We start from the raw sequence: 27,906 nt of genomic DNA, 5'->3' as shown, positions 1-27,906 counted from the left end.
AAAAGATCAATATAGTATTAACGTTTTGGCCAGAGATTTTTCAGTATTTATCCCTTAATGGTCCTTTCCTTGATAAATAACGATCAAACTAATTTCTTTTAAGATGGAAAGTTTATTTTGCCTTTTGCCTAGAAGCAAAACTAGTGAAAATTAAAGTATAAAAATAAATACAATTTACGTTAATGGACATTCCACTCAAAAATAACAAATAATGTATATAAATAAATCCATTAAAAGCACAAAACAATGGCACTTTTATGAGAAAAGGCTGTGAACATTAAAATATGTATAAAACACGCTTTTATCTTTAAAAAAAAAACACTCCCGTTACTCAACCTTAATCTAAAGCTACTTTTAACTTTCTCCAAAACATACTATTTGTTTTAGCTAATTTGCATTAGTGCGCACAAAACTTGTAGCATCTGTCTTTCTGGAAAGACCCACAATGATATGAGTAAGCTGTATCCTGAGTTTTCAGAATTATAAAGCACAATTTATCATATTAAGATATTTTGATATACTTTGCCTACAAATAAAAAATTGGTAACTCATTTTTTACCGTCTTCTGATTTCCTGGCTCACTCATTCAATGAATGATAAATGATACATATCTCAAGAAAATCAAGTTTACACCCAGAGTAGATTATTATTGTCTGTCTACGGCTGGATGTAGCAGCTAAATTTTTAAATAGGACAGAAAGTTGGAGAAAACAATCTTTATCTCCACCTTCTTAAAAGGATATTAAGAATATATATAGTCTGCATTTTCAAAATACCAGTATCATTTAAAATTCAAGTTAGAAAGAGTAAATGTACACAGTCCCAATTGTATGTGAGAAGCACAAAGCCCTTTTTGGAAATGGCATGATAAATTAACAGTGACATTCTCTTTCATAAAATGTTCCCTTGGTAACATTTTTTGGTTTATATTTTAAATGAATACATTAGTGATGAAAACCTTAAACATCTGCCTCTTAAGTAATGCAGAATTTCAACTCGACAATATTACTATCCCATTGGAAAGTCTGAACTTACTGTTACCGTATAGCCCTTTAGTGTCTCCTAAATCAGGCAAGCTAGAAAAAACAGACTATGAAGGAACAAAACACGCAGACCACCAAGAAAACAGAAGTGCATGCAGTGTGACTCTATTTTACAGAAATGGATGCACTGATTCACTCCTAGGTGCCACCACATTCAAGAAGATTGTGCTATCTCCCTAATTTGTTACGCTCCACAGAAAGATTTTATGATTTAGGAGAAGTGTGTCCAAGAGTACTGGGGTAACCTACATTAAACCTAACATTTCTGCACAAGACAACTAGCAGTTAAGAGGAATGTATACTGTTGACCATAATGGTGGCTCCCAGCTACTTCTGTGGTAAATTCTGGATGGACTACAATCAGCAGGCAAGTGTTTTCTCCTATGAGGTTATCCCGTAAGTCCAAGAATATGAAGACTGAGAGATTAATCAGTGTTTAAATTTTACAAAACCAGAGAAAGACATTCTTCTGCAGTAATTTCCCCTCAAATAGAATAGAATCTAATTTATCAAATTTAGCAATCAGTATGCAGAGATGAATGAAATTTGTATTTCCAAACTTACTTGTAATTTATCACACCTTTTCAACATTTTACAGAAATAAACCCAAATGTCCTTGAAATTTACAAAAAACGTTCTCAGCAGACATCTGGGTACAGAAAACAAACTTAAGTTTGTACAGGTTAAGCAAAGAGATGGTCGATTACTAAATACTACTGTGTCTTCACCCAGACCTAATGTTAAGAGGATAATGAGGGTGTAGGGAAGGAATTAGCCAGACTGATCGAGTCTGCAGATATTGCTCAGCCCTTTGATGTCACTTTGCCTGTGTAAACAGTCCAGGGTTAACTAAAGAGTCCTGGGCAGGGAAAACAGTAAGCATGAAGCCCCCCATCCCGCCCCTTGTTTATCCTAACGAATGTTGTCTTCTTAAATTGTCGCAACATTTGGCCGCTTTCTTTGGATTTTTCCTGCATATACTCCTAAAAACAGAGGAAAACTAATATTATTTCTCAATGTCAATTTTTCTATAATTCCAGTTAATGCGTGTTCACTATACACCAGGCACCAAGCTAAGCGATATACATGATCACACTTAATCCTTACATAAAATAATCCCCAGGTAGAAACTGTTACTACTATTTTAAGGATAATAAAACCGAGACATGGGAGAGTAAGTCACGTGCCTAAGCAGCAGCCAGAAGCTCTGAGAACCCAGTTACACCTGATTTGTTGTTTTACTTAACAACCATTTTGCATGACTGCTTCTACTTTGCTTTAATTAGTGGCTTTTGAATGTCACTATAAACTCCTGAGTCAAGCACAAGACAACAAATGAGCAAATGTTTTAAAACATGAGATCAGAGATTGCAACTTAGTTTGTAAGAACTATAAATAACTTTAAGTGCTTTGCAGCAAACTGTAACCCCTTAGCATCCTACTTTGGTCTAAGAGTATGAAAGTCTATCATCACAACAAAAATGAGCTTTCTATAAATTGCTTTTGTAACAAAGGGTTCATTCTCCATGCAGATCAGAATAAAGCATAAGTTTGTATGAAACATAATCCAGGCCATTAAAAATCTAAGCAGGAAAGAATAATCTTTTCAACTGCCACTATGGATCTCTATGTTGAGATTCATAGTAAGAATTTTAATCAGTCATATCCCAAATTTTTCATTTATGTAAAACGATAAAATCTTTAGTCTTTTTCAATTGTCTAAGGCATTCATGTATGAGTAAATCTTTAGAAAAAATAGGAAATTTTGTACTTGTTTAGATATATAATAATTATACACATTAAGTTCGTTTGTATTTACGTTGCAATGCAATTAAACCACACTAGTTCTAGATACTGAACTTCAGTACATTACTAACTGCAATGACCTATTCATCCTTCATACTGTTGAGTATTACTTGCTCTTTTTCTTACAGATTCACGAGGGACAAACAGTGGAGATGAAATGCATGAGACAAGAACATGGGATAGTCGTCACCGTGGCAAGTGGAGAATATCACACAAAACAATACTAATTCCTCAATGAATCACCAACTGGCCAGGATTTATCATAATATATAACTCTAATATGGTAAAAAAATTGAAAAGGTATTAAAATTCCATATAACCTCACAAGCAACAGATCTGGTGTTTGGTCTGAGTTCTTCCAGTAACCTTTCAAACCAGCTGATTCTGACCACCTCTGGAATAAGCAGCATCTTCAACTATGTAATCTCCTTTAAAACAACTCCACTGACTGTCACTCACAGCAACTTTCAAAAGATGACCTTTTATATTATACTCTACATATGCAACACCATGAATTAAATTCACTATATACATGCAAAAAGTCAGCAATCATTTCAAAGTTATGATCAGTATATCTCATCCCCTCTTCAAACTTAGTGAACAAATAGCAATGACACAAAAAAATTTCTTATGTTGTTCAGTCCCTCCTAATTTGGAGGAAATCACTTAGTAATAAAAACGCTAAAATATGCCTAATTGCATATTAATGGAAAGATAAGAATTGATTAGAGATTTAATCTTCATTGCCTAGCGATTAATTTAGGTTTCTTTTAAATGTTTAGAAAGCAGTGTAGTTAAAGCAAAGCATTTTGAAAGTATTTTTAATGGATCACATCATTTTTGGTGAGCTTATCAAAGTGTCTTAACAAAGGTACCTACAAAATATTAAAACATTAGCTTAACAGCTTTGCATTCGCTTAATACTGAATTTGTCTTCTTGCCACCATAAACAATTTAAAATCCATAAAATAACAAAAACAAAACTTTCCCCCTCCCACCTGGCATATTCACATGTGATCTTGTGGCCAGAGGGAAAAATTTTTCATCGCTTTACGTGCAGATACAAATATTCCCGGTGATACACTTCCCCAAAGCCAAACAAACACGCACAGATTTAGGCATCAGATTATTATACTTTACTCATGTATAAAAAGGTTTTCTGAGTTAAGCATGTATAATTCTACAAATTTTTCAGATTAAAAAAATGTATAGTGTTTCATTACAGAAATCAAGATCGGACCCATAGGTTTACTATGATCTCCTGACTGCCACAAAATACTAACACAAATGATCACCCGCAGGAATGGCTGTGAATATGCCCAAATTACGGTGGCAAGGAAAGACAAGATAGCGTGGCCTGCATCATGGGGCAGCCCGTGCACGTCCTTCTATTGAACGGGCTTCAGGAACTCATTTGCTACACACCTGAAACAGGCGCTGTGTTAGGCACTCTGCTCTGTGAAGACTTCTGTCTATTTTGCACAACCCCCTTCACTGATGTCTTAGGGGTTCTAATTGAATATAAAAAAATTAATAAGTCACTTGCATTAAGGTCTAAATGTTCAACATTCAAAGAAAGCAACCATAGTGCATCAATGGTTCCAAGTACAAATAAGCTTGAAAAGGACTTAAGTCTCACGCATGCACACAGCAAGGAAACTACACTCTGCTTCAGCAGGGGACTAGAACCAAGGCTTACATTTTGTTGGGGAATCACTTTGGTGATGCTGAACTTACTGTATGGATGTTTACAATACTTAATGAGCAAAATGGTATGAAATGAAAAGTAAAAACATGCCAACATAAGATGATAATTAAGATATAATACACAACAGTACACCAAAGGGTTATCTTTGAACACAAAGCGTTAAAAGATCTTCGTAATGCTATGAACAAGTCACATTTGTAAAATAGTTATCCTTTATGTAAACAGCACTAAATTATGTTTCCCACTCAAAGCTAATCTTGATTTGGATGTTTTTAAATACCCAGCAGGGACATTCTTACCCTTGTCTACTAAGTAGCCTGTGAATGGGTGCATTCTGTCCTTGGTTTGGCTGAAGGACTCTGTCAACAAAGTAAGTAAAAAATTAATTCAAAAGAGAATGACCTAAATTCAGTTCCCCCTCCCATTTTCTTTTAACAGATGAAAGATGATTAACAGTGAGATGGAAGTCATCTATGCAGATCGGCCAATATAATGATACCACATAGCAAATCAAACTGATTGAAGCATATTAATATGGTACTTATATTTTGCTCACCGAGAGCCCAAATCTTAGGTTTTTATCAGGATGTCCAACATAACTGTTTAACTCTTGTGTTTTTAGGTAATTTATTTATATACTTTACAAAAACCAACTTTTCCTTTCAAACATCAAGTAACATCGCTCTTGTAAAAGTAGAAAACAGGTCAAAAATATTAAGCTAGCTTTCTAAGGTTTTTATTTATTTTTTTAAAGATTTTATTTATTTACTTATTTATTTATTTGAGATAGAGAGAGAGAGAGCGTACAGCGGGGAGGGGGAGGACAGAAGCAAGCTTCCCACTGAGCAGGGAGCCCGATGTGGGGCTCAGTCCCAAAACCCTGGGATCATGACCTGAGCCAAAGGCAGATGCTGAACTGACTGAGCCCCCCAGGTGCCCCTAAGGTTTTTAAGTAAGTATCCTAAGTAAGTCCTGGACTTCAATGAGCTGAACTTGGCACATAAGGGGCTGAAATTTCTACCTGAGATGGCATATCCTAAAGAAAGCTCCAGAAACATCTGGTCTGACCATGTAACCAGGTACATGACCCAGCGTTAATATGGATCTCAGCCCCTCTTCAATCCTCTAGTCAGCAGGGAGTATTCTACTGATCTCAAGTTAGAACTAAATCAACAGAAAGTAAGCTTGGGATTTATAAATTTTTTTTAAATAAATAGCTTCTCACAGAGATGAAGTGATTTTTCTCACCTTGTTTCAGAAGGATTTTGTTTAACCAGAAATTTCTTATTTGGCATTCCCATTTCAGCAGCTCTAACACAACATAAAAATAAGGACAAACAGTGTATTTAGAAAGGGAGAGAAAACACTTATGGATGTGATGCAGGACGACAGAAACAAATCATTTACACGTTGCTGTACTACTCAACTGTACTCAGTGCACTAGAGATTACTTTCCAGAAAGCAGCAGCTTACTAAAATAGCTACTAGGATGTTCTTGGCATTAGGTTTCCCTCCCATGAAGGCTTTCACACATTAGAAAAAGAATATATTCAAAAGATGTAAAATTAACACTGAATATAAAAATTAACTATTTTTAAGGCTGAGTGGTTATCGATGACACAAGTTGAACACTTAGTGTCACTTAGTAGTTGATACATTTACCTAAGGATGAAATCAGATTTTACCACCTGAATAATAAAACTTTATATTAAAAAAAGGGATTTCTATCAACTCAGCTGTAGAAAAGTGAACTTTTTTCTAATTTGAATACACAAATAGACCAACAGATGACTAAAATTAATTGCTTTGCTAATAAATGAATTAATGTGACATGGAACAGAAAACTTACTTCATGTACTTCTTCCTATCGAGAGACTTCTGTGTTGCAGCCGACAGGGCCACTCGTGGACTTTTCATTTTGTCCTTGAAAATACAAACCAAAAAGCTTTAGTGGTACCAGTAATACCACTAAAATAATATAGGATGATTTCAAACTGCATGGAAAAGCTTTTCTTGCTAATATTTGGAACTTTAACTTAGTCTGTCTTTAGAACTAAAGCAGTCCAACTTCTTAAATAATTACAATTATTTTTCCCAATGAAATAATATAAATTTAGCTTCCTTTTCTTTTGTCAACCACATTAAAATCACCGATTCAAACCACACACCTCCAACACTCTGACATATTTCAAATAACTCTGGTTTCAGAAAAAAAAAAGGCAAAATCCACATGGTAGTTTCAAGGAAATTCAATCAGGAGCCATGATAGTTTTTTTGTTTGTTTGTTTTTGTTTTTTCAATGATAGTTTTTCATAAGTCATCCAAACAACATTCAAAACTTCAACTCCAAAATCCAATCATAAAACAATACCCAATTCTTTTAAATCTGTCTTCAGAGTTAAGTGCTGCTGGTAATCCTGGGAACTGTCTGTGCTTAAGAACTGTAGGGAGGGTGCTGAAGTCAAAATAGAGAATGAGATTTGGTATCAATTACCCCAAACCCAGAAGAACCTCACTGTGAAATAAGAAGAAATAAACTGATCTCTGTCCCTGGTTCCTGCTAATATTTTATCTTTGACCCCAGTTCCTAACAGAGCTCCTAAAACCCTTGTAAGGTGAGATAGTGATGGCAGCAGCATCTTTTGTTCTAATATTTGGTCTTTGACCTCAGTTCCTGACACAGAGCTCGTAAATCCCCTGGAATTTTCTGGGTGATAGGAGCATCTTTTGTTCTAATGAGACAACTTTTGGGGGCTCCCAGGTACAGGCTATTCATCAGAAAAACCAAGCAGGAGTAGAAGCTTACCCCCTTGCCCCGAGACAAGAGAGGGGCTAGAGATTGAATTAATCATTGATCATGCCTACATGATAAATCCTCCATAAAAACACCTAAAGTATGGGGTCAGAGAGCTTCCAGGTTAGTGAACACATCCACGTGCCGGGAAGATGGCACATTCCAACTCCATGGGGGACAGAAGCTCCTGCCCTCGGGACCCTTCCAGTCTCTATTCTATGCGTCTCTTCATCTGGTGGTTCATCTACATCCTAATTATGTCCTTTATTACATAATAAACCAGTAAATCCCCTAACAACTGTGAACCATTCTAGAAAATTATCAAACCGAAAGGCAGGGTTGTGGGAATCCTGTTTTATAGCTGGTAGAGTCAGAAATACAAGTGACAACCTGAGACTTTGGATGGGGAGTCTTAACTGCCTCCTTACCTTGTAGTATCTGACTCTTAATTCCAAGTAGATACTATCAGAACTGAAGTGAATTGTAGGACACCCCGCTGGTGTGGGAGAAGTGGTCGGCATGGGGGAAAAACTCACACATCTGGTATCAGAAGTACCAGAAGTTTCGTGAGTGTAGAAGAAATATTTTTTTCTTTTTCACTCATTCTTTAAAAAAAACATATAACATACCATTTGCCTGAGCATTTTCTCTTTGCGAACTTCTCGATCATGATGTAGAATAGACATTCTTTCCGCTGCATCCATTACAAAGAATATGTCATGAATACCATACAGGGCAGCTCGCAGCTAGGTTCAAAAGGAGAAAATATTGTACCCATTTAAAACGATGAGGTTAGAGTTCAGTAATATTAGGTGCACTTGCACTTTTAAGTGAAAAAGGTTAGTTTTAATTAAAACCTATTTTCAGTGGCTAAATGAAGGGAGAGATAGAAATTTCCATCTCCTAAAAGCCTTCAGGATACATGCATTTACCTGAGCTAACACTCTTTCCTGAAGAGAAGCATCTTGCGCTGAAACAACTCCTCTCTTCAATGGTGCTTCTGACTGAAAACTCCTTATGAATTCCATAGTGTCCTGGAAGAAGAAATACTCCTTCAAAAACCACTTTTCTAGAAAAATTCATGATCACTGGAATTTCCTTTTGATTTTTTTCTCAGCCAATTCAAAATTACTAAGAACATAAAACTATTACTTATCCAAAGTCAAACGGCACTCACTTTGAAGAGAGACATCCACAAACTATTTTATTTACATACTTAAAAAAATCATCTGAATGAGATTAATCATATAATTGCCTACATTGCAGTGACTAAGAAATGTTTGATCTGCCTAAGTTCTGAACTAATGTGTCATCTGCAGCTAGTGACTAGCCGTCGCTGGACTGAGAAACTGAGCCAGAAGTGAAATAGGAACAACGGAGCAGCTCCTTACTTTTACAGTTTGGCGAAGTTGTTTCAGCTTATCTGTCTGCATAAGCCTACGAGTAAGAAATCCTTTTGCCACTGCAGTTATCTTGTTAAATTTTGTTTGTACTTCCGGACTGAAAACCTAGAAGAAATAAGACAGACACAATGATTCAAGAATGAGCCTTATACTCCTTAATCTATTACAATGAACTAAATTCTACACACGTATGCTCTGTGTAGGTTCATCTCCTACACAGAGAAGAGCTATTTGATGTAGGGCACAAACATCTGTCCTCATTTGTACAACCTAAGATAACGTACCTCTTTAAAAAGTACAGTTAGATAGACACGCAAATATCACTAAGTTTGCCCACCTGAGACCATTTAGGTTTGGCCCTTCCAAAAGGCCTTGTTACTGAGACTCTGGTCAAGCCACTAGTTGATGATCCCCAGAGGTAGAAGGGTGCTTCATTTGCAGAAGCAAAGCTATGCTGCAGGGCAGAGTTTGTGAAACCTGGGGAAATATATGTACAGTATTATACTTGACAGCACATAATCAGAATATGCAGAACAGCCAAATAAACACTTGTGACTCGCTAAGAATAACAACTGCCTCTGAAACTAATCCACATGCAGACTTAAAATATTTATGGACTTTAAGCTTCTGCACCAGATGGATCTTTTCAACACCAACAGCGTCTCAGGATAATTGAAGATGTGCAGATAAGCTCTTGCTGGGTCTGAAGAATTAGATGTAATTCAAGATCACTGGGGAGACAGCAAACTGTGTTTTCAGTTGAAGCGTATCACCTGCTGCAAGAATAAACAAAGACTGGGCTCTGAGTCAAATTTCCTGGTGTTTTCCTTGCTGAGGTGGCTTTTCTCATGAACACCTGCTCACCAGGCTTTGATCTGCTATCATTTCATTTTTCACTAGTTACTGGGCAGCTGGCAAATGGGATTACTTGAAGGATGGAGCTACAGTTTTAAAGTGTGCCAAGTAAAATATCTTACTATAGGATAATTTTTTCAAACAGAAGAGAATTTTAAAAATATTTACCAGAACTAGAGTTTGAAGGATGGAGCGAGTCCACCTGAGACAGCATTGTTTCCAGCAAACCAGACTCACTTATTTTTCTCCATTCTAAGTCCACTGCGTTGTTAATGCCTGATTCAGATGCTTCAGCTGCAATCACCTTCTTCTCTTTTAACATTTTCTCCTGTTCTTCTATTTCCTGCAGATTAAGTGTATTATATAACGTGCTACATCTTCTGTTAAATTATATCCCAAAATACCATCATTTTAGGCTCAGCTAAAAGTAATGGGTAATTATCAGCAAATGGTTAATTTCAAGTCTTCCTACCTCCAACAAAATCTTAAAACAAGTATCCTTGCTCTTACAATACACTCTTGCAGAATGCGTAGTTCAGCATCAATATATAAAAATCTTTGAAAAATATGGGGCGCCTGGGTGGCTCAGATGGTTGAGCATCTGCCTTCGGCTCGGGTCATGATCCCAGAGTCCTGGGATCGAGCCCCACATCAGGCTCCCTGCTCGGCGGGGAGCCTGCTTCTCCCTCTCCCTCTACCTGCTTCTTCCCCTGCTTGTACACTCTCTCTCACTCTCAAAAATAAATAAAATCTTAAAAAAAAAAAAACTTTGAAAAATATTACACGCTTTGAGTCAAGGATTCAATAAAGTATCCTTTTGATAAATTTTGCATTTATTTTTAGATAAGGAGCTAAATATTAAACCTCACATTTTTGCAATATCCATGTATCAAAATCAATCACCCCCTAAGATTAAGATATACAGGGGAAGAAATTACAAGTATCCTATATGTGACCAAAATTTATAGTATCCCCGGCGAAATTCCACTTACCAGCCCCATATCCCTACATTTTAATTCCTCACCTTCTGCAATCTTTCCTGTTCCCTTTCCTGCTCAGCTATGAGTAGTGATAACTGCTGGGCATGCTGTTCTTCTAGCCTCTTCCGCATTTCTTCAAAAGCTAACATCTTGCTTTTTAATATCTCCTCGCCTTCTGAAAAGAAACACGTCCCCTCAAATTTAGAAAATTTACTAATATCTGATACACAGTCAATTTAAATGATGCTTCTGACCAAAGAACATTCCTGGATCCAACATAACACAATCAAGGTACAGCCAGGTCCCCACTCTGAGCCACATTCTCTTCCACCATGCCCTTCATTTCAAGCTACCAAATGAAGGCCTGCTTGTCACCACCATCCCCATTCACTCAGCGGATCCCACCAGGATCTGAACCGATGGAGCCAACACTATCTATTCAGTCAAGATTCTCCTTACTTGGGGCACCTGGGTGGCTCAGTTGGTCAGGTGACTGCCTTCGGCTCGGGTCAGGATCCCAGGGTCCTGGGATTGAGCCCCACATCAGGCTCCCTGCTCTGCAGGGGGAGCCTGCTTCTCCCTCTCCTTTTGCCTGCCGCACCCCCCGATTGTGCTCTCTTTCTCTGTCACATAAATAAAATCTTAAAAAAAAAAAGATTCTCCTTACTCAAATTAACTTCAAGATGTGATTCTCGTCTGCATCTCACCTCTATTCTGACTCTGGTCCTTCTCCAGGATCTCTGGTATTGTAGCTTCTAGTTTTATTTAGTTTTGATTTTTTAAATAAATGTTCCTTTGATAGTGTAAAGCTTCTCAGCTTCAGGTTCCAAAAAACATTGGATATTAAAATTTCAGATATTTAAATTACTAACTAAAAAATTTATTCAATCATTATGACTATGCAGCTTACTGAACAGAAAGTAGTAAGACACTCTGAGATGTTGAAATACCAAGTATTACACAGATGTAGTACCTATTCATGAACCCATCACAATTTGGCTGAATTCAAAGAATCATTCTTCCCAAATATACAGTCAATGATTTTCACTGAAGATAAGCATATTATATTACCTATCTGCTATGGTATTCCCGTTTGTTGCTAAATACATTTTATTCAGCTACAACAATTTGCATTTGTTCATGTGCAATTTTTCATAGGCAAAGGGGAGCTGGAGGAGCAGGAGTAGACTTACAACTTTCAGCAAAAAAGGACAAAGCTCCTCAGCTCAACCACTCAACCAACAGCGAGAGTCCATTCAGCTCTATCTTAAGAATTTCATAAATGAGCGCTGTCCAGGAGCTCCTCTGAGAGCAAGCTGGCTGCCTCCGTGACTGGCCTCACCTCACTCGCGCTGGCCGTGCTCCTATTAAAGCTCTGCCAGGACTGCCCCCTGGTTAGCTTTGTGGACCTCTGGTATTCACAGAGACGGCCTCCAGCAACGCTGCCCTGTCCGTCCGGATTATCCATACCGGCTCCCCAGAGAGCCACTGATGTTTTTATTACAGTTCTTATTAAGTTACACAGATTTTCAACGGTCTGTCCCAACCCTATTTTTCCTATCAACTCTGTTATTTTTAGCGTGCAATTTTACAGAATGTGAAATTTTTTTTCAGGAAGATATAGATCACATTAGAGCTGAAATGTTTATGTCCAAGAACTTCATTGACTTGACTCATTTCTTCCATATTAGTAATGAAGAATTATGAACCCCAACAATAAAGGAGTTAGAAGAAGAAAGACATGTTTTAACAAGTTGCTGTTAATAGAACACTAGATATGAAAGAAATTTGAAATAATTTTTATCCAATAAAGATGTCATTCTTAAAACACTACTTACAGAGCCTTATTTCTCTAATAATTTGATGTTAAAGGGTTCACTGAAGGACCAACTACATGAATATCTCATTACAAATGGAACAACAGGCTGATGAAGATACTAGAAACCACTGTCCATCCAAAAGGAAGATAACATATTAATACACTAGATTAAAACTATGAGCGATGTTTCCTGCAAGAACTTTTTTTTTTCCTGCAAGAACTTTTTCTTCCAGTCATTAACAATATTCTCTGTGACACAAAGTGAATTGTGAAAGATTCATATTTTAAATAAGAGAAGGCTTTAAGAAAGCCTATCAAATGGCAATAAACTATAGCTAATTTTAGGTTATCCGATAAGAGAAATGAAATGAAAAACCCTGATGAACAGATGAAGACAATTATTATTGTTTTTCAAAATGTCAATTAAAAGTATTCAATAAAGCTGCCATCTACTTGGCAGGCATCAAACACTTCAGTTTCCTTACCTTTGGAACTACTGTCTAACATGTTATTCTTGTTGATGTAGACAGATCCCTTGGGGTATCTTTTTTCTGGCAAATGCTGCCTTTCCTGTTCAGCTATTCCAGTTGCTAAGACAAAAGGGCAGTTTTCTTTCTGCAAACTATCAATATCTAAATCAAGTCTCCGTTTAACTTTCTCAAAACTGTTATCCAAAAATGGTTCATTTCCACAGGACACTGTAGGGGTGTCCATCTGCTGTCTGGTATTCTGGTTTTGCATCAGTAAAGGAGATGGGTTTTTTACATCGTAAGACTTATTCAGTTCCATTTGTAAATTGCAGGCATTTTTCTCTAACACATTGGCTGACTTGAGTGCGCTCACAGTTCCGAAGTTTTGACTCACTACACACTGAGTGGTGGCATACGGCTCATGCGATCTTGGCATTGCAGTACACATACCGTCCATTTTGGGTGGTCCTCTCCCATCAGATGTTAACTGACCTTCCACGACAGCAAGTCCATGAATGACCTTGTTTTCTAACTGATTTCCTGAAGACTGGCATACCTGATTTGATTTACCTAAAACCGCTTCCTGTATGGCTTCAGATGTATTTTTGCTGACATAAACCTTGCTTGGACAAACTCCTGCTAAATCAACTGGTAACTTTGGCACAGTTTCAGGTACATTTGTTTTTTCATCAGTATCTTGGACAACTAAGTCTACCGCCTGCTCTTTTCCTTTAGGACTTAACTCACAGGCATTTATTGGGTTATTTATAAGTATATGACATGCTGATGATGGCCTAGAATGCCTTCGATGCATTTTAGGACTCAGGCTTGGCTCTGGACTAGGTAATTTGGCATATGAACCAGTAAGACTTTTGATAACGTTACTTTCGGGAACAAAAGTGGGAATGACTTTAAAATCAGAATCAGGGTCTAAAACAGTGCGATGGCCAGTTCGTACAGGTATGTCCACTTTAGAAAAGCTACCTAAAACGGACGCATTCATGCTGCTTGCTTGAGTGGAAGCACCTTGGAGAAGAACATTTGATTTATTAAGGCTTGGTTTGTCAGGAATCACTGAAGCACAGTGTCTGCTAGTCAACTGCGCCTTCTCCTTTCCATAGTCAGTCACTTTAACAGCCTCGTTTTCTTTATCTGAATGACTCTCATGAACACGCCTCTTTGCACTACTTCTCAGGCTGCGTCTATATTGTTCTCTTTCTATATATTCCTTTGACTTTTTCATCAGGTTCTGAAGACTCATTATGTAGGGATCCGGAGTAACTTCCTCCAAAAGTGTCGGGTCCTGTTCTTCACTGGTTGGGAAGTGACCATCGGAGAGAAGACTCTCCTGAGGGGTTGCTGAGGGGGTCTTTGCAGAAGCTTCATTTTCCACAGGGGTAACAATATCTGAACTATCACAGTGCTTCAGAGAATTAAATTCTGAGTCCTTAGCTAAATCTATCCCATTAGATTTAAATTGGTCCTCATGATTCAATGGCAAAATTCCAGTTATCTTTTCAAACTTTCCTAAAGTAGAGTGTTCAGTAGGGCTTGGCAAGATATTTGGAAATGTAGCAGGGACATTCAAGTTTCTGACTTCTGAATCACAGTAAACTGTTTCAGTCTCCCATGGATCAAAATCACTGGCATTAGGTGCTTTTCTAACCTGGAAAAGAAAATTTAAAAATTAATATTTCCTCACTGCAAAGAAAAGCCTTTGATTTCATTATTTTCTAAAATAAAATTGAAATAGAAAATTCAAATATTCTAATATATGAAAACACAAACAAAAACTAAGATTTTCTAGTTTTTGTTTTCTGTTGGCTCTGTGTATCCTGTATCACATGTAGCTCAAATTACTATTAAACATATCTACTGATTAAAAATTTTTTAAATAAAATAAAATAATTTAAAAAAAATTAAAACATCTATTGGTCATCCTGGCCTATTTATTAAAAGAGTATAAGAGGGCGCCTGGGTGGCTCAGTTGGTTAAGCAACTGCCTTCGGCTCAGGTCATGATCCTGGAGTCCCGGGATCGAGTCCCGCATCGGGCTCCCTGCTCGGCAGGGAGTCTGCTTCTCCCTCTGACCCTCCTCCCTCTCATGCTTTCTGTCTCTCATTCTCTCTCTCTCAAATAAATAAATAAAATCTTTAAAAAAAAATAAAAATAAAAATAAAAGAGTATAAGAAAAAAAGGAAATTATCTAATCTGATACAAATATGTACATATGTGAACAGGTATACACACACATATATATTCACATATCCATGCACAATTTAATCTTGGAATAGATGGATTTTTTTTTTTTGGAATAGATGGATTTTAACTCTCTTCTATATTATATATATTATTAAAGTCACCAACTGGTTCTCCTACGAAAGCTAAGGATACCAATGTATGAGATAAATAGCAAGTTATTAAATTTCTTACATGAATGATTCCTTCTTTAACGACGGCTAACTTGCCTAGGGTATTAAGCAAAAATAATTCAGTAACAAGACTCCTGCCTCCCATAAGCTTACACCAGATTTCAATTAAAATCCTTCTATATGATGAGGCAAATTTGTATTAAATGATAGTTCAGCCATGTAGCTTAAGTTACTTAGAAATAAAAAAACTTTCTGGGGCGCCTGGGTGGCTCAGTCGTTGAGTGTCTGCCTTCGGCTCGGGTCATGATCCCGGGGTCCTGGGATCAAGCCCTGCACCAAGCCCTGCATTGGGCTCCTGCTCAGCGGGAGGCCTGCTTCTCCCTCTCCCATTTCCCCTGCTTGTGTTCCCTCTCTCATTGTCTCTCTGTCAAATAAATAAAATCTTTAAAAAAAAAAGAAGAGAACTTTCAACTTAAAATCTAATTCATCAAAGCAAATTTCAATTTGATTAAGTGACAGTCATTTTAAATAGCAACCCGTTTAGAACAAGCAAAATAAGTAAAAAATTTATAAAATGAGAACAAATAACACACAAGAGAGCCAACAGAAAAAATAAAATTGCATTTTTCTATCTAAATAATTTGACTTTGCAAAAGAATAAAAAGTGATGTAGGATGGTTTTTAAAGATTATACAAGCATATATTACACTGACAGAAATTATCATATTATCATATCAATACAGATGCCAGAATCCTGAATATTAAAAGATTTTTAGGTTGTTATGTATGTGTTTTTTTTTCCTAGACCATATGGCACTCCTGTTTTACCTTACAAATCCCAAGACATATAATGGTTTCCAGGTACTACGCAATAAACACCACAACAAAGTATACTTAGTCACAACCTCAAGACAAAATAAAACAAAAGGGAAACATATTCACCAAATCCATGAACATGTTCATAGCCTTAAGTAAAATAAATTGTCTCCTTAAAATATCTCACATTTCACACTTATATATATAGCAGCTACAGCTATGTTTTTTGTACACTACTAAAATGAGCCTTTGGTTAGAGAATTTATTTATTTTTTATTTATTTATTTTTTTTACGATTTTATTTATTTGACAGAGAGAGAGACAGCAAGAGAGGGAACACAAGCAGGGGTAGCGGGAGAGGGAGCAGCAGGCTCCCGCCAAGCAGGGAGCCTGATGCAGGGCTCTATCCCAGGACCCAGGGATCATGACCTGAGCCGAAGGCAGATGCTTAACAACTGAGCCACCCAGGCGCCCCTGGTTAGAGAATTTAAATAACAACAACAACAAAAATGTATCATAGAATGATAGGTTTTACAGGTAAAAGAGACTGAAGACATCTATTTGTACAATATAAAATTTCTCTATCTGCATAATTAATTCATTACCCTCTAGTTTAACACTGTACATGCTCTATTAAATGTTGGAAGTTTTAAGACTCAACAATCTCATTAGTAGTATATTTGATATAATCCCTCACTGGACCAACAGTGATATGCCATTTTTGTTTCAATAACAGGAAACATCTAGTAAATAAAAAAAACCCTACACTTATTGTGCTACATATTATATATATATATATATATTTTTTTTTTTTTTTAAATCTACTACACACAGAAAAATGAAGGTAGCAGTTAGTGGGAAACAGCCTAAGGTTCATTGTACATGTGTCATCTAGTATAATATTATATATAATATATATAATAATATATAAGGTTCATTGTACATGTGTCATCTAGCTTTCAATCAGAATGATTAAACTAACAAGCAATATGTTATGTATGTTATATATGTGTTTTTTTTTCCTAGACCATATGGTTAGTTTAGGTCTAAGATGCATCTAGACAATTCTACTTACATAATCTAAATTGCATTTGCGTACTTAAGAGAATTTTACCAAAAAAAAATTGGGGGCAGTTATTTACTTTAGCAGAGAATGAGAATAAGGTCATTGACTCAATAGTCTGATTAGTTCAGAGGTAAACTACAATGGTCAATTCTCTCATTCTGTCACTGAGAATTCCATGTTTTTAGAGTCATAAGACACAGACAATAAGCAATTATATTCAGGGAAGGGCTCCATTGTCTAAGTACCCTCTGATTCAAGTACTGGGAACATTACTAACAAGCAACTGAATGTTCTTTGGAGTAACTGAAATGGAATATCACAAACCATGAAGATTCTCAAACATAACAGTAAAATATATTGGTAACTAGTAAGTGCAAACATATTTCTGAGAAATTATCATTAATGCGTACCTCATGATTTCTTAATCATAATTTTAAAAAGCATACATTACACACCTGAACATTTTCAAGAATTTCCTGGACACGAGTCAATAAAGCTTTCTTCCTATTAACATGCTTTCTCGTTTCTACATCAAGTGCTTTCTGCTTTTCTTGTTGCATTTCCTTTCTTTTCTCAATGTTAAGCTGCAAAACATCAGAAATATGTAATTATTTCTCATAAATATAAAAACATCTTAAAGTCAGGAAGCTTTGAATCAGAATGATTAAAACATGCAAAAGGTAAAACTACAGGGAAAGAAATCTGAACAGTGGGTGGGGGTAATGAGTGGGATGGGGCACGGGAGATCTTTCTGTGGGTATCCGTAATATCCGTATGGGTATGAGTTATACAAGTGTATGCCATATATCAGAACTCATGGACCTTTAGAACTTAAGAGCTGTGCATTCTACTGCTGTAAATTATTCTCAACTGAATAAAAAAGTTAAAAAGAAAAAACCTGTTCAATTATCAAATGCTCTAAAATGAGAGGTAAAATAAGTCCTTTTGGCCACTGCTGAGCTTTTCATTTGGCAGTATCTTACTCCACAAGGTCAGATTCTTCAATTTCTAATCTTCTAATCAGTGTACGTTTTACCTCATTGCTATTTCAAGAAACTGTCTAAAGGATTAATGATAAAAGAAAGAGATAATGTTTTATTTGCCTACAAAATCAGAACACTGATTTCATTGTACTTTCTATTAAAAATATAACTTGGTCCCAGTTCATTGTACTTTCTATTAAAAATATAACTTACCTAAAAAATTGAAGTTTCTAAGCATTACATCTTTTTAGTGAATTTAAATCTTAATTATTAAGTTCTAAGAGGCTTAGTCACTGCATTAAGGAGTCAAGACTTATTTTAGACTAATGTAAAGGCAAAACATATCATAAAAAATTATTCCAAAATTACACTACTCATCTATCACATACAACATAAAATCATGGATTAAGGTCCATAAGCATCAGATTTTGCGTATAAATCAGTAACTGATGGAGTCATAGACCCTAAACAACAAGGCTCAGATATTTTGGTCCATATTAAACTAACAAGCAATATGTTATCAAGTAGCTGATAAAAATGTTTTAAAAAATTGTTTTTAAAGATTTTATTTATTTATTTGTCAGAGAGAGAGCAAGAGCACAAGCAGGGGGAGCGGCAGGCAGAGGGAGAGGGAGAAGCAGGCTCCCCGCTGAGCAGGGAGCTTGACGTGGGGCTTGATCCCAGGACCCTGGGATCATGACCTGAGCCGCAGGCAGACGCTTAACCAACAGAGCCACCCAGGTGGCCCTGTTTTAAAATTTTTATTTGCATGGTACCAAAGAATCATTCCACAATTTACTTGCTAATCAAAAAGGGGAAAATGTATACTTTGAAGAGTTATGTGGCAGTCACCACTTGTAAAAGCGAGTGTTCCAACTAAATATCACGAATAGAGGGACAAACAGATTACATAACTTCTAACTTAACTTCATATGGAGCACAGGACATCAGCTCCAAAGAATTCCTGTTGGAAATGTTTAACCTGACTCTGATCAAACTTGTACTTTTTTTCTAATCAAACTTTTAGACTTAATTTCCAGTTTATATGAATTACAGGGACTAGAGGACAAGTAAAATATCACCACCGAGAAAGAATTAGACAAATCCAAAATAAGGCATTTTCTATAAAATAACTGGTCTGGTTTCCTTAAAAATTCACTATCAGGGCGCCCGTAGCTCAGTCGTTAGGCATCTGCCTTCGGCTCTGGTCATGATCCCTCTCCCTTCTCCCTCTCCCACTCCCCCTGCTTGTGTTCCCTCTCTCGCCGTGTCTCTCTCTGTCAAATACATAAATAAAATCTTTAAAAAAAAAAAAAGAAAAATATAAATTCACTATCATTACAAAAAAAAAAAAATTGGGGGACGCCTAGCTGGCTGAGTCAGTCTCAGGGTTGTAAGTTCAAGCCCCATGTTGGGTGTAGAGATTACTTAAAAATAAAATCTTTAAAAAAAATTTTTTTGAGAGGTAGAAGAGCTGTTCTAGACCAAAACAGATTTTAAAAACATAACAAGCTAATGCTATTTGTGAACCTGACTGGATCCAGATTAGAAAAAAAAATAGTTATAATACACATTTTGAGCACAAATGCAGAAATCTAAATATGAACCAAATATTAGATGTTATTAAAATTATTACCAATTTTCTTAAAGTGTGATAATGGGTTTTATGTAGGAGGATATCCTTATTTTTAGAATATGTATATCAAAATATTTAAGGGAGAAGTATTATGTATCCACAATTTTCAAATGGCTCAGCAATAAAACAAAAACAGTATGTATGTATGTATACACACACACACACACATATATATAAAATTATAAACACGATAAAGCAAAGACGACAAAAATGTTCAAAATTGTTGAATCTAGATGGTACATATATGGGTGGCCAAGGTACTACCCTATTTTTCTGTATGTTTGAAAATTTCATTACAAAAAGTTGGCAGAAAATATTGATCTTTAAACTCCTGTTATACATTTTTTTACTGTTCCTTTCAATTATATTAATTTTCTGATTTGAAATAAAGTCACATTTTAAAAACATCAATCAGTATGAAAGAATTTATAATGAAAAGAGTGTCTTCCGGGCGCCTGGGTGGCTCAGTCAGTTAAGCGGCTGCCTTCGGCTCAGGTCAGGATCCCAGAGTCCTGGGATCGAGCCCCACGTCGGGCTCCTTCCTCAGCGGGGAGCCTGCCTCTTCCTCTCCCTCTGCCTGCCACTCCCCCTACTTGTGCTCTCCCTCTCTCTATCTCTATCAAATAAATAAATAAAATCTTTAAAAAAAAAAAAAAAAAGAGTGTCTTCCTTCTCATCCTGTACTCCTTTATCCTTCCTCAGAGAAAGAAATATTCTTATATAAAAATCCAAATAGTTAACATATATATATATGAGTACCTCCTATGATCCAAGTAGTGTTCTAAGCATTTTACATGTATTAGATCATTTAATCCTCAAAACAACCCTGTGAAGTAGGGGCACCTGGGTGGCTCAGTCGTTAAGCGTCTGCCTTCTGCTCAGGTCATGATCCCAGGGTTCTGGGATCAAGCCCCGCATCGGGCTCCCCGCTCAGCGGAAAGCCTGCTTCTCCCTCTCCCACTACCCCTATGTTCCTTCTCTCACGTTGTCTCTGTCAAGTAAATAAATAAAACCTTAAAAAAAAAACAACAACCCTGTGAAGTAGATACTATTTTTATCCTCATTTAATAAATAAATGAACCTGTAAGTTCGCACAGCAGGTAAGTAGCAGAGTAATGATTTATTTTTTAAAAATTTTATTTATTTATTTGAGAGAGAGAGAGAGAGCGAGAGAAAGCATGAGCAAGGGCAGGGAGAGGGAGAAGCAGGCTCCCCGCTGAGCACGGAACCCGACGCAGGACTCTATCCCAGGACCCTAAGATCGGGACCTGAGCCAAAGGCAGACCCTTAATCGACGAAGCCACCCAGGTGCCCCAAAAGTAATGATTTAAACCAAAACCAGAAGGCTCCAGAATCAGGCTTTTAACCACTATTCTACCCTGCTCCTGACAGCATGATGTGTGCAGTGATTTACAATAGACTGTGCAGAACCTTCCATGCCTGCACATTTAGGTGTATTGTACTCGTTTTAATGGCATGAATGAGATCCTATAAAATGGACCACGGTCTGTTAAATTAGTTTACCATTGATGGACATTTAAGTTGTTTGTTAATCTTTTGCTATTTTAAACAATGCTACTGCATAACCTGTATGTACTTCCTCTGGCACACAGATGAGTATAAGTCTAAGATATTCCCAAAAATGGAATTGCTAAGTTAAAGTTATATATACTTTAAAATTCTGATAAACACTACCAAAATAGTCTCCAAAAAATAAAGTCAAGTGCTCCTCTCAGCAAAAATGCAGTACAAGCTCCTTTTCCTCACAACCTAAGGAACACTAGGTCTTATTGGATCTTTGCCAATCAAGTAGATTAAAAAAATGCTAGCTCATTCGTATTTCGTTAATTATGAATAAGAGGCATTTTTTCAATATTTATAAGCCTTCTTTTGTTTTTCTGTAAACTACTTTAGTGATTCACTATAGAAAAAAAGATTATTTAAAAATCAAAGAATGTTTGGGGTGCCTGGGTGGCTCAGTTGTTAAGCGTCTGCCTTCGGCTCAGGTCATGATCCCAGGGTCCTGGGAAAGAGCCCCGCATCGGGCTCCCTGCTCGGCAGGAAGCCTGCTTCTCCCTCTCCCACTCCCCCTGCTTGTGTTCCCTCTCTCACTGTGTCTTTCTCTGACAAATAAATAAAATCTTTAAAAAAAAATTTAAAAATAAATAAATAAATAAAAATCAAAGAATGTTTACCAGCGGAGAAAGCACAGCCACTCCATGGAAGCGAATAAGTGAGATGCTTTCAGACTGGACAGGTAGAAAGCTCTCTGTGGATAGTGATGCCTCTTGGATTCTGGCAAGACTATTCTCACAGAACTTCTCATACTCCTCCATCTTCCCACAGTTACACTATAAGAGAGAAAAATGTCATTTTTAATATGGTGAAAAAAACAGATCTTAATTATTTGGCAAATTTTATTGAGCACTGAAATATTTCTAGAATTCACAATTCCTAAAATTGGCTTTCCCAGAATTTTTTTTTTTTACTGATAAAGAGCTAATTCTTTTTTTTTTTTTTTAAGGTTTTATTTATTTATTTGACAGAGAGAGACACAGCGAGAGAGGGAATACAAGCAGTGGGAGTGGGAGAGGGAGAAGCTGGCCTCCCGCAGAGCGGGGAGCCTGATGCGGGGCTCGATCCCAGGACCTGGAATCATGACCTGAGCCAAAGGCAGACGCTTAACGATTGAGCCACCCAGGCGCCCCTGATGAACAGCTAATTCTTAAGTATAGGTAAGCACCTCAAGATCCTACTCAGTTAAGCCTTGCTTCATATAGTAAATATGTCTAAACATATGTATATAAACCAATCTTTAAATATGACTTGTTTAAAAAAAGTACTAAGAACTCACCGGTGAAAAATTCTTAAAGGAAAAAAAGTTCTATACCACTTTACTAACTTTAGATTATAAAATAGAATATTGTATTTTCCTTAGCAGGACTTACCTACACAAGAAAAACTAAATCATACAAAAGTGGAAATGCTTTTTTAGCCAAAAAAAAAAGATAAAAAGGCTATTTACATAAAAGAGGATATTTACTTTTAAAAATTATTTTGTTATCATGGAGTTCAAAGTCTATTATTTTCATATCTCAAAAATATACTTTAACTCCCTGGTCACAAACCAAATCAGCCAGAGGTGGAAACAGAATATCTATTGGCTCTCATAATTCTATTTCATTGTCAAAAATTGGAACCACCACCAAACTACTTCAAACAATCAGCCCAGTAATTTCACAATTTCTGGAAAATTGTGATGGTGGCTATAAAAATTCAAGGTAATCAGGAAGGATTAGCCAGCATGTTCATTCATTTAGCTAGTGTTAAATATTTGATTGCCTGTTTCCATAGCATTATGTCTGGCTTTGTTTCCTTTAAACAAGCAAGGGAAAGTAAAAAGAGAGACATCATCAGACTCATCAACAGCAAGGTTATGAACTGTGAAAACAGAAAAACTAATACAATAATGTTCCCTTAAGTGTTCATTTTCAAACAATTAATTAACAAAGAAGGGGGGGCAGAAAAATTCAACTAATGATGGGGGATATGCAGAGATGAAATAAGATGGAGTAGGATACTGTCTTAAGCTTCAAGGCACTTAAAAATTCAGTACATTAAAGGGTCAGGGACAAATTACAGCACAACTAGAAATGAAGAAAAAGCTTCTTATGATTTGATTACGAAAAAAATAAGATATATTGCTAATTTTGACCAATTGGTAGTCTTCTTATCAACAACACTTCTTCCTACCATCCCATCAATTCTAATTATTTCTATATTTGATTTATGCAAAGTGTGAGTTTAATTTCAAAGAAATGGATCTCTAGAGTGTAAATGAGATTGTTTTGCAAATCTATATTCATAAAACAAGCAAAAGTAAAAAAACAAACAAAACACAACACCTTCCTACATGACAATCATAGGAAGGCCTCATTTTTGAGTCTGGATTTCAACCCCCGTTATGCTGTCTTAACAACCAAAATATGCAGAAGCTAAAATGTATGAGAAATTCAAATGATCCCATTTCTACTAAAATACTCAAAAATACTTTTTAACACAACCCCTGCACCCAGCATTACAGGAACGTAAATAGATTACTCATACAATGAAAGAAATATACTCTCTATGGATACCCAAGCAAAGCATGAAATTCTATTTTAAAGGTCTGGGAAATGTAAGGAATAAATAAAATATTCTTATGGCAAGTTTTATTTTTTTTCCAACAACATCATATAGATATGCTTCATTGCTTTGGAAAGTTAAATTCACATCTCTTCAAAAGACCTGTATGTCATGCATATTACAGATGTACAGTAACAGATTATTATCACAGCATAACTATGGCATATAATAGTGCATTAAATATCCATATACAAGTGCTAATATGGTTGATTACGGAAATTACCAAATGATCCTAGAGCATGACTGAATTTTTCCTATCCTTCAGTCTCAACTTGGATGTCCCCCTCCTCAGGCCATCCCTGATGATCCCATCTACATTAACCCTACATCAGTCACTATCACATCACATTGCCCCGCTGTTTCCCAATTTTCACAGCACTTACCACTATCTGAAATTATCTTGTTTATTTCCTTGGGTTTTGTCTGTCTTCCTCCACCAAAACGTAAGCTCCATAAGCACAGGTACCTTTGCAGTCTTGCTCACCACTGAATCCCCATTACACAGAACAGCGTCAGCACACAGAAGGCACTTGATAAAAGTATTGAATAAATCAATTAGGGTAATCAGCTCAAACAATAAACCAGGAGGAAAAAAGAGAGCGGACTATATAGCAAAGAAGCTAGCAAGGAAGAATGGAATTTAAAGAATGGTAGTTTCATGGATGACCCTATTCTCTGAAGAAACTGGTACCTCTAAACTGCAAAGGCAATCATTTAAAAAACGAGCATAATTGGGCACCTGTGTGGCTCAGGTGGTTAAGCACTGGACTCTTGATTTTGGCTCAGGTCATGATCTCAGGGTGGTTGTGAGATCCAGCACCTCCCCAGGCTCTGCACTGGGTGTGGAGCCTGCTTGGGGCTCTCTCTCTCCCTCTCCACTGCCCTTCCCCCTTTCTCTGTCTCTGTCACTCTCTCTCCCTCTCTAAAAAAAAAAAAAGAGCATCGTATCCTATATGACTAAGCAGGAGGGCACTTCGTTTCTCACACCACAATTATCTGTCAGCAGAGTTTTTTTTGAATGGAGCCTTGACTACAATGCCACTCCAACCACAAATCTACTGACCCATATTTTACCATCAGGCATTACTGGATTACTGGTCCACTTGAATTAATAATTTGTCAGCTGTATCAAGTTCAGGCATGCCTTGTCTTCTCCATTTATACCATGACCCTTCACCAAATGAGCCTCTGCAAACCCCATAGATTCATCCTTCTGCTACCTACTCCTCACCAGTGTCCTACCAGAAATATCACTAAAGGGAATGGTAAAAGTAATATATAACAGATCTTGCCTTGATTTCAAATCCTAGCTGGTTGTTTATCCCTAAGTGCTCCCAAAGACATAATCTTTTTGTATACTCCATAAAGGGAAGGTTCCTTATCCAGGCACATACTAGCTGTGTGTTCTTGGCAATTTATTTACCATCTCTATGCCTCAATTTCCTCATACGTAATGCATGGATAATCAGAGTATCTGTCTCAAGAACTCAATGAACTAATACATGTATGGCAATTAGCATAATGCAGGACATGCAGAAAGCATCAATAAATGGGGACTGCCTTTATTATTAAGAGGATGATGATTATGATTTTTATCACGAGATTATGAATTCCTGGAGGGCAGTGACAGTGCTTGGTTCCTGGTAGGATTCAAATGTAATTTTAAAACATGGAAAGGGGGACATCCTCCTCATTTCGTTGTTTCCAGACCCCTCCTCATCAATCTCTAGGCGCCTTCCACTTGCCTAAATTGGGGGTAGGGAACTGGGATTACAACCAGATAGAAGCAGAATGGGAATCACCTCGCAGCATCAGGGGCAATCAAGAGAACTTGCTTTATTAGCCTCAAGCTTATTCCCCTGAGTCTCAAAGGCGGAACAAACAGCATTCCTAGCTGGAGCCTTTGGTTGTGGTAACCGGCTTTCAGAATGGCCAGGGCACACCCTGAGGATAACTCACTCGCCAGCATCTTGGGAGAAGAAAAACGGTCCAGTTTTATCAACAGGAGGTGATTCCCCGGCTCTGTCCCGAGGTTATTTGCCAGGGACCCTCTGCCTTAACCCCGGCGCCCCACGCCCACCTCCCCCAGCTCCTCTGCTAAGGCTCCATCCCGAGGGCCCACCAGGCAGCGCCAGCATCCGAGCATCACCTCCGCGCCGAGTGTCGCTGGTCCCCGGGCACCTGTCTCCTCACACCCGGCGCCTTTCTCTGGGCTCGAAGACCGGGAGCCCAGCCTCTGCGTTCGGGTTCCGTACAGAGCTCACCCTCAGCATTCAGGGAGCCAATTTCGCCTCCCCCGGTGGCCTCGCAGCGGGGACCCACTGAGGATCTGTCTAGCCCCCGCCTTATGCACACACCTGATCTCCCACGGCCTGGTCACGCTTTTTTCCCCTCGCCCCGGGCCTAGTCAGGAAGCAAACAGCTCAATTTATACTGACAGAGCGCAGCTCGGCCCGGCGCCTCCTTCTCCTTCTCCTCCCCGCCATATTACGGGTCTCTGGCGGCAACGCGGGATCCTGGCAACGGCCGCCGCCGCCGCCACAGCCCGGACTCCACCTCTTCGGGCGGCACTTCCGGTGGTTGCTTCCGGGGCCGTTGGAACGGTTGGGCCTCCAAAAAACTACAATCCCCGAGGTGCATTGCGCACCCGGGTAAGCGCCCTGGCCGGGTACTTGCGCCCTGGCGCAATACTTGCGGGAAGCGCGATGCACGCTGGGAAACGTAGTCTTTACTGCAAACTAGCGCCTCTAAAATTATAATTTATTACAATGTGAAGGCTCTTCAGGTCTGAAGCCCCCTGAAGTGTTCCTTGAAATTGCTACTTTTTACTTATCTGTAAAAAGATAACCTCTTTCTTTGTGGTCTTTGGAAAACATACAACGATCACATTTTTTTCTCCGTAAATAAAAAATTGATGAATCCTAGATATCAACTCTAAGCCTCAAGACATCCCTACCCTTTTGCAAATCAGTGGGAAAACACGTCCAAGAAAGAAAGGTAACAGGTTCAAGATGGAACAAAAAGCCCCGAATGTTTTACCAAAGTTTCCTATCTAAACGTGTTACTAGTTTTCCAAAATATGTAGTTGCCCCTTCCCGTTTCCTAACTCGATTTAACCTTCTGTCTTTCTTGCTGAAAGTTCTTCCCGTGCCTATTTTTGCACATGGGGAATGAGTTTTTAAAGTGCCTATCACACACCAAAAAAAAGTGCCTATCACAAGTGTAGTTATGAAGAACAACTGAGATAAATTTCTTGCACAGTGCCTGGTACAAAAGCCTCACTATTAGCCCTTAGTAGGAGGAAAACTGGCTTAAAACTGGGATGGCTTGATGTCAGTCTTGTCTGTCATTAATTGCTCAATTCACTTCACTGTTCCTGGCCTCAGTTTCCTCATCCATAAAATGAGGGAATCATTAAAATCCCTTCCGGCTTTAAAGTATGATTGTGCCTCTTTTGCTATGCTCTTTCATTCCCTCAGAATATGAAAAATCCTTCTAGAGTCGACCGAATTCAGTCTCCTGAGATAATACTTACCCACTGAGACTGTTGTGAGAATAAATGAGATAACGCATAAACACTTGCTAGCACAGAACCTAGAACTTGGTAAGCGCTCCACATTTGTGAGCTGTACTCCCTAAGCACTATTATTTCCTCCCACGAGAATGTAAACCCCAGGAGAGCAGAGACCCTGTTGGTCCTGTACACTCGTGTATCTTGAGCGCCTGGATTGCTGTTTGCACATCTTGAATTGAATAAATACAGCAGTCTAAACGTCCTGCCCCTGCACGGTTCCCTGGGCAGTTTCCTCAAGGGTAAAATCAGGAGGCACTAAGATGCCTTCCAGCCATACAACCGTGCGACCGCTCTTGTATTCCACCCCCTTCTGGAGTCTGAAAAACCTTGGTTGAAGTCCCGACTCCAGAATAATCCAAAGCTATTTTGGAACGTGAGCCTAGGGCCTGAGCCCAC

The 27,906-nt window shown here is 37.8% G+C and overlaps 1 protein-coding gene across 6 annotated transcripts; it reads right to left on the bottom strand.

Moving 5' to 3' along the window:
• Positions 1-97: 97 nt before the first annotated feature.
• On the bottom strand, positions 98-26,464 carry LOC116628051 (centriolar coiled-coil protein of 110 kDa-like). Of its 6 annotated transcripts, none has more exons than XM_032398107.1 (16): positions 26,294-26,464; positions 24,320-24,465; positions 21,947-22,102; positions 17,588-17,716; positions 12,894-14,544; positions 10,634-10,764; positions 9,778-9,952; positions 9,092-9,231; positions 8,743-8,859; positions 8,284-8,385; positions 7,981-8,097; positions 6,407-6,480; positions 5,806-5,868; positions 4,857-4,916; positions 4,275-4,360; positions 98-2,026 (listed from the first exon to the last, which is right to left on the bottom strand). In XM_032398107.1, the coding sequence occupies exons 3-16, from the start codon at positions 22,085-22,087 to the stop codon at positions 1,974-1,976; spliced, it is 3,039 nt and encodes a 1,012-aa protein (XP_032253998.1). In that variant the 5' UTR covers positions 22,088-22,102; positions 24,320-24,465; positions 26,294-26,464; the 3' UTR covers positions 98-1,973. The 6 variants fall into 6 exon arrangements, with proteins under 6 accessions (XP_032253998.1, XP_032254003.1, XP_032253999.1 ...); XM_032398112.1 differs by having other exon boundaries at positions 10,634-10,761; XM_032398108.1 differs by lacking the exon at positions 26,294-26,464 and adding an exon at positions 26,086-26,284.
• Positions 26,465-27,906: the final 1,442 nt, after the last annotated feature.

This window comes from Phoca vitulina, unplaced genomic scaffold (genome assembly GCF_004348235.1).
Source record: "Phoca vitulina isolate PV1807 unplaced genomic scaffold, GSC_HSeal_1.0 scaffold110, whole genome shotgun sequence".
Classification (NCBI taxonomy): domain Eukaryota; kingdom Metazoa; phylum Chordata; class Mammalia; order Carnivora; family Phocidae; genus Phoca; species Phoca vitulina.
The sequence above is the reverse complement of the archived record's forward strand: the minus strand, read 5'-3'. Positions and strand labels throughout refer to the sequence as shown.

Bases quoted from the DNA above. Each gene is read 5' to 3' on its own strand.
- LOC116628051 (XM_032398107.1), bottom strand. From the start codon at position 22,087: ATGGAGGAGTATGAGAAGTTCTGTGAGAATAGTCTTGCCAGAATCCAA. The intron at 8,860-9,091 runs GTGGGCAAACTT...TATTTCTTCTAG, and splicing joins CCAAACCTAAATGGTCTCAG to GTTTTCAGTCCGGAAGTACA. The intron at 4,917-5,805 runs GTGAGAAAAATC...CTTTGTTGACAG, and splicing joins CAAAATCCTTCTGAAACAAG to AGTCCTTCAGCCAAACCAAG.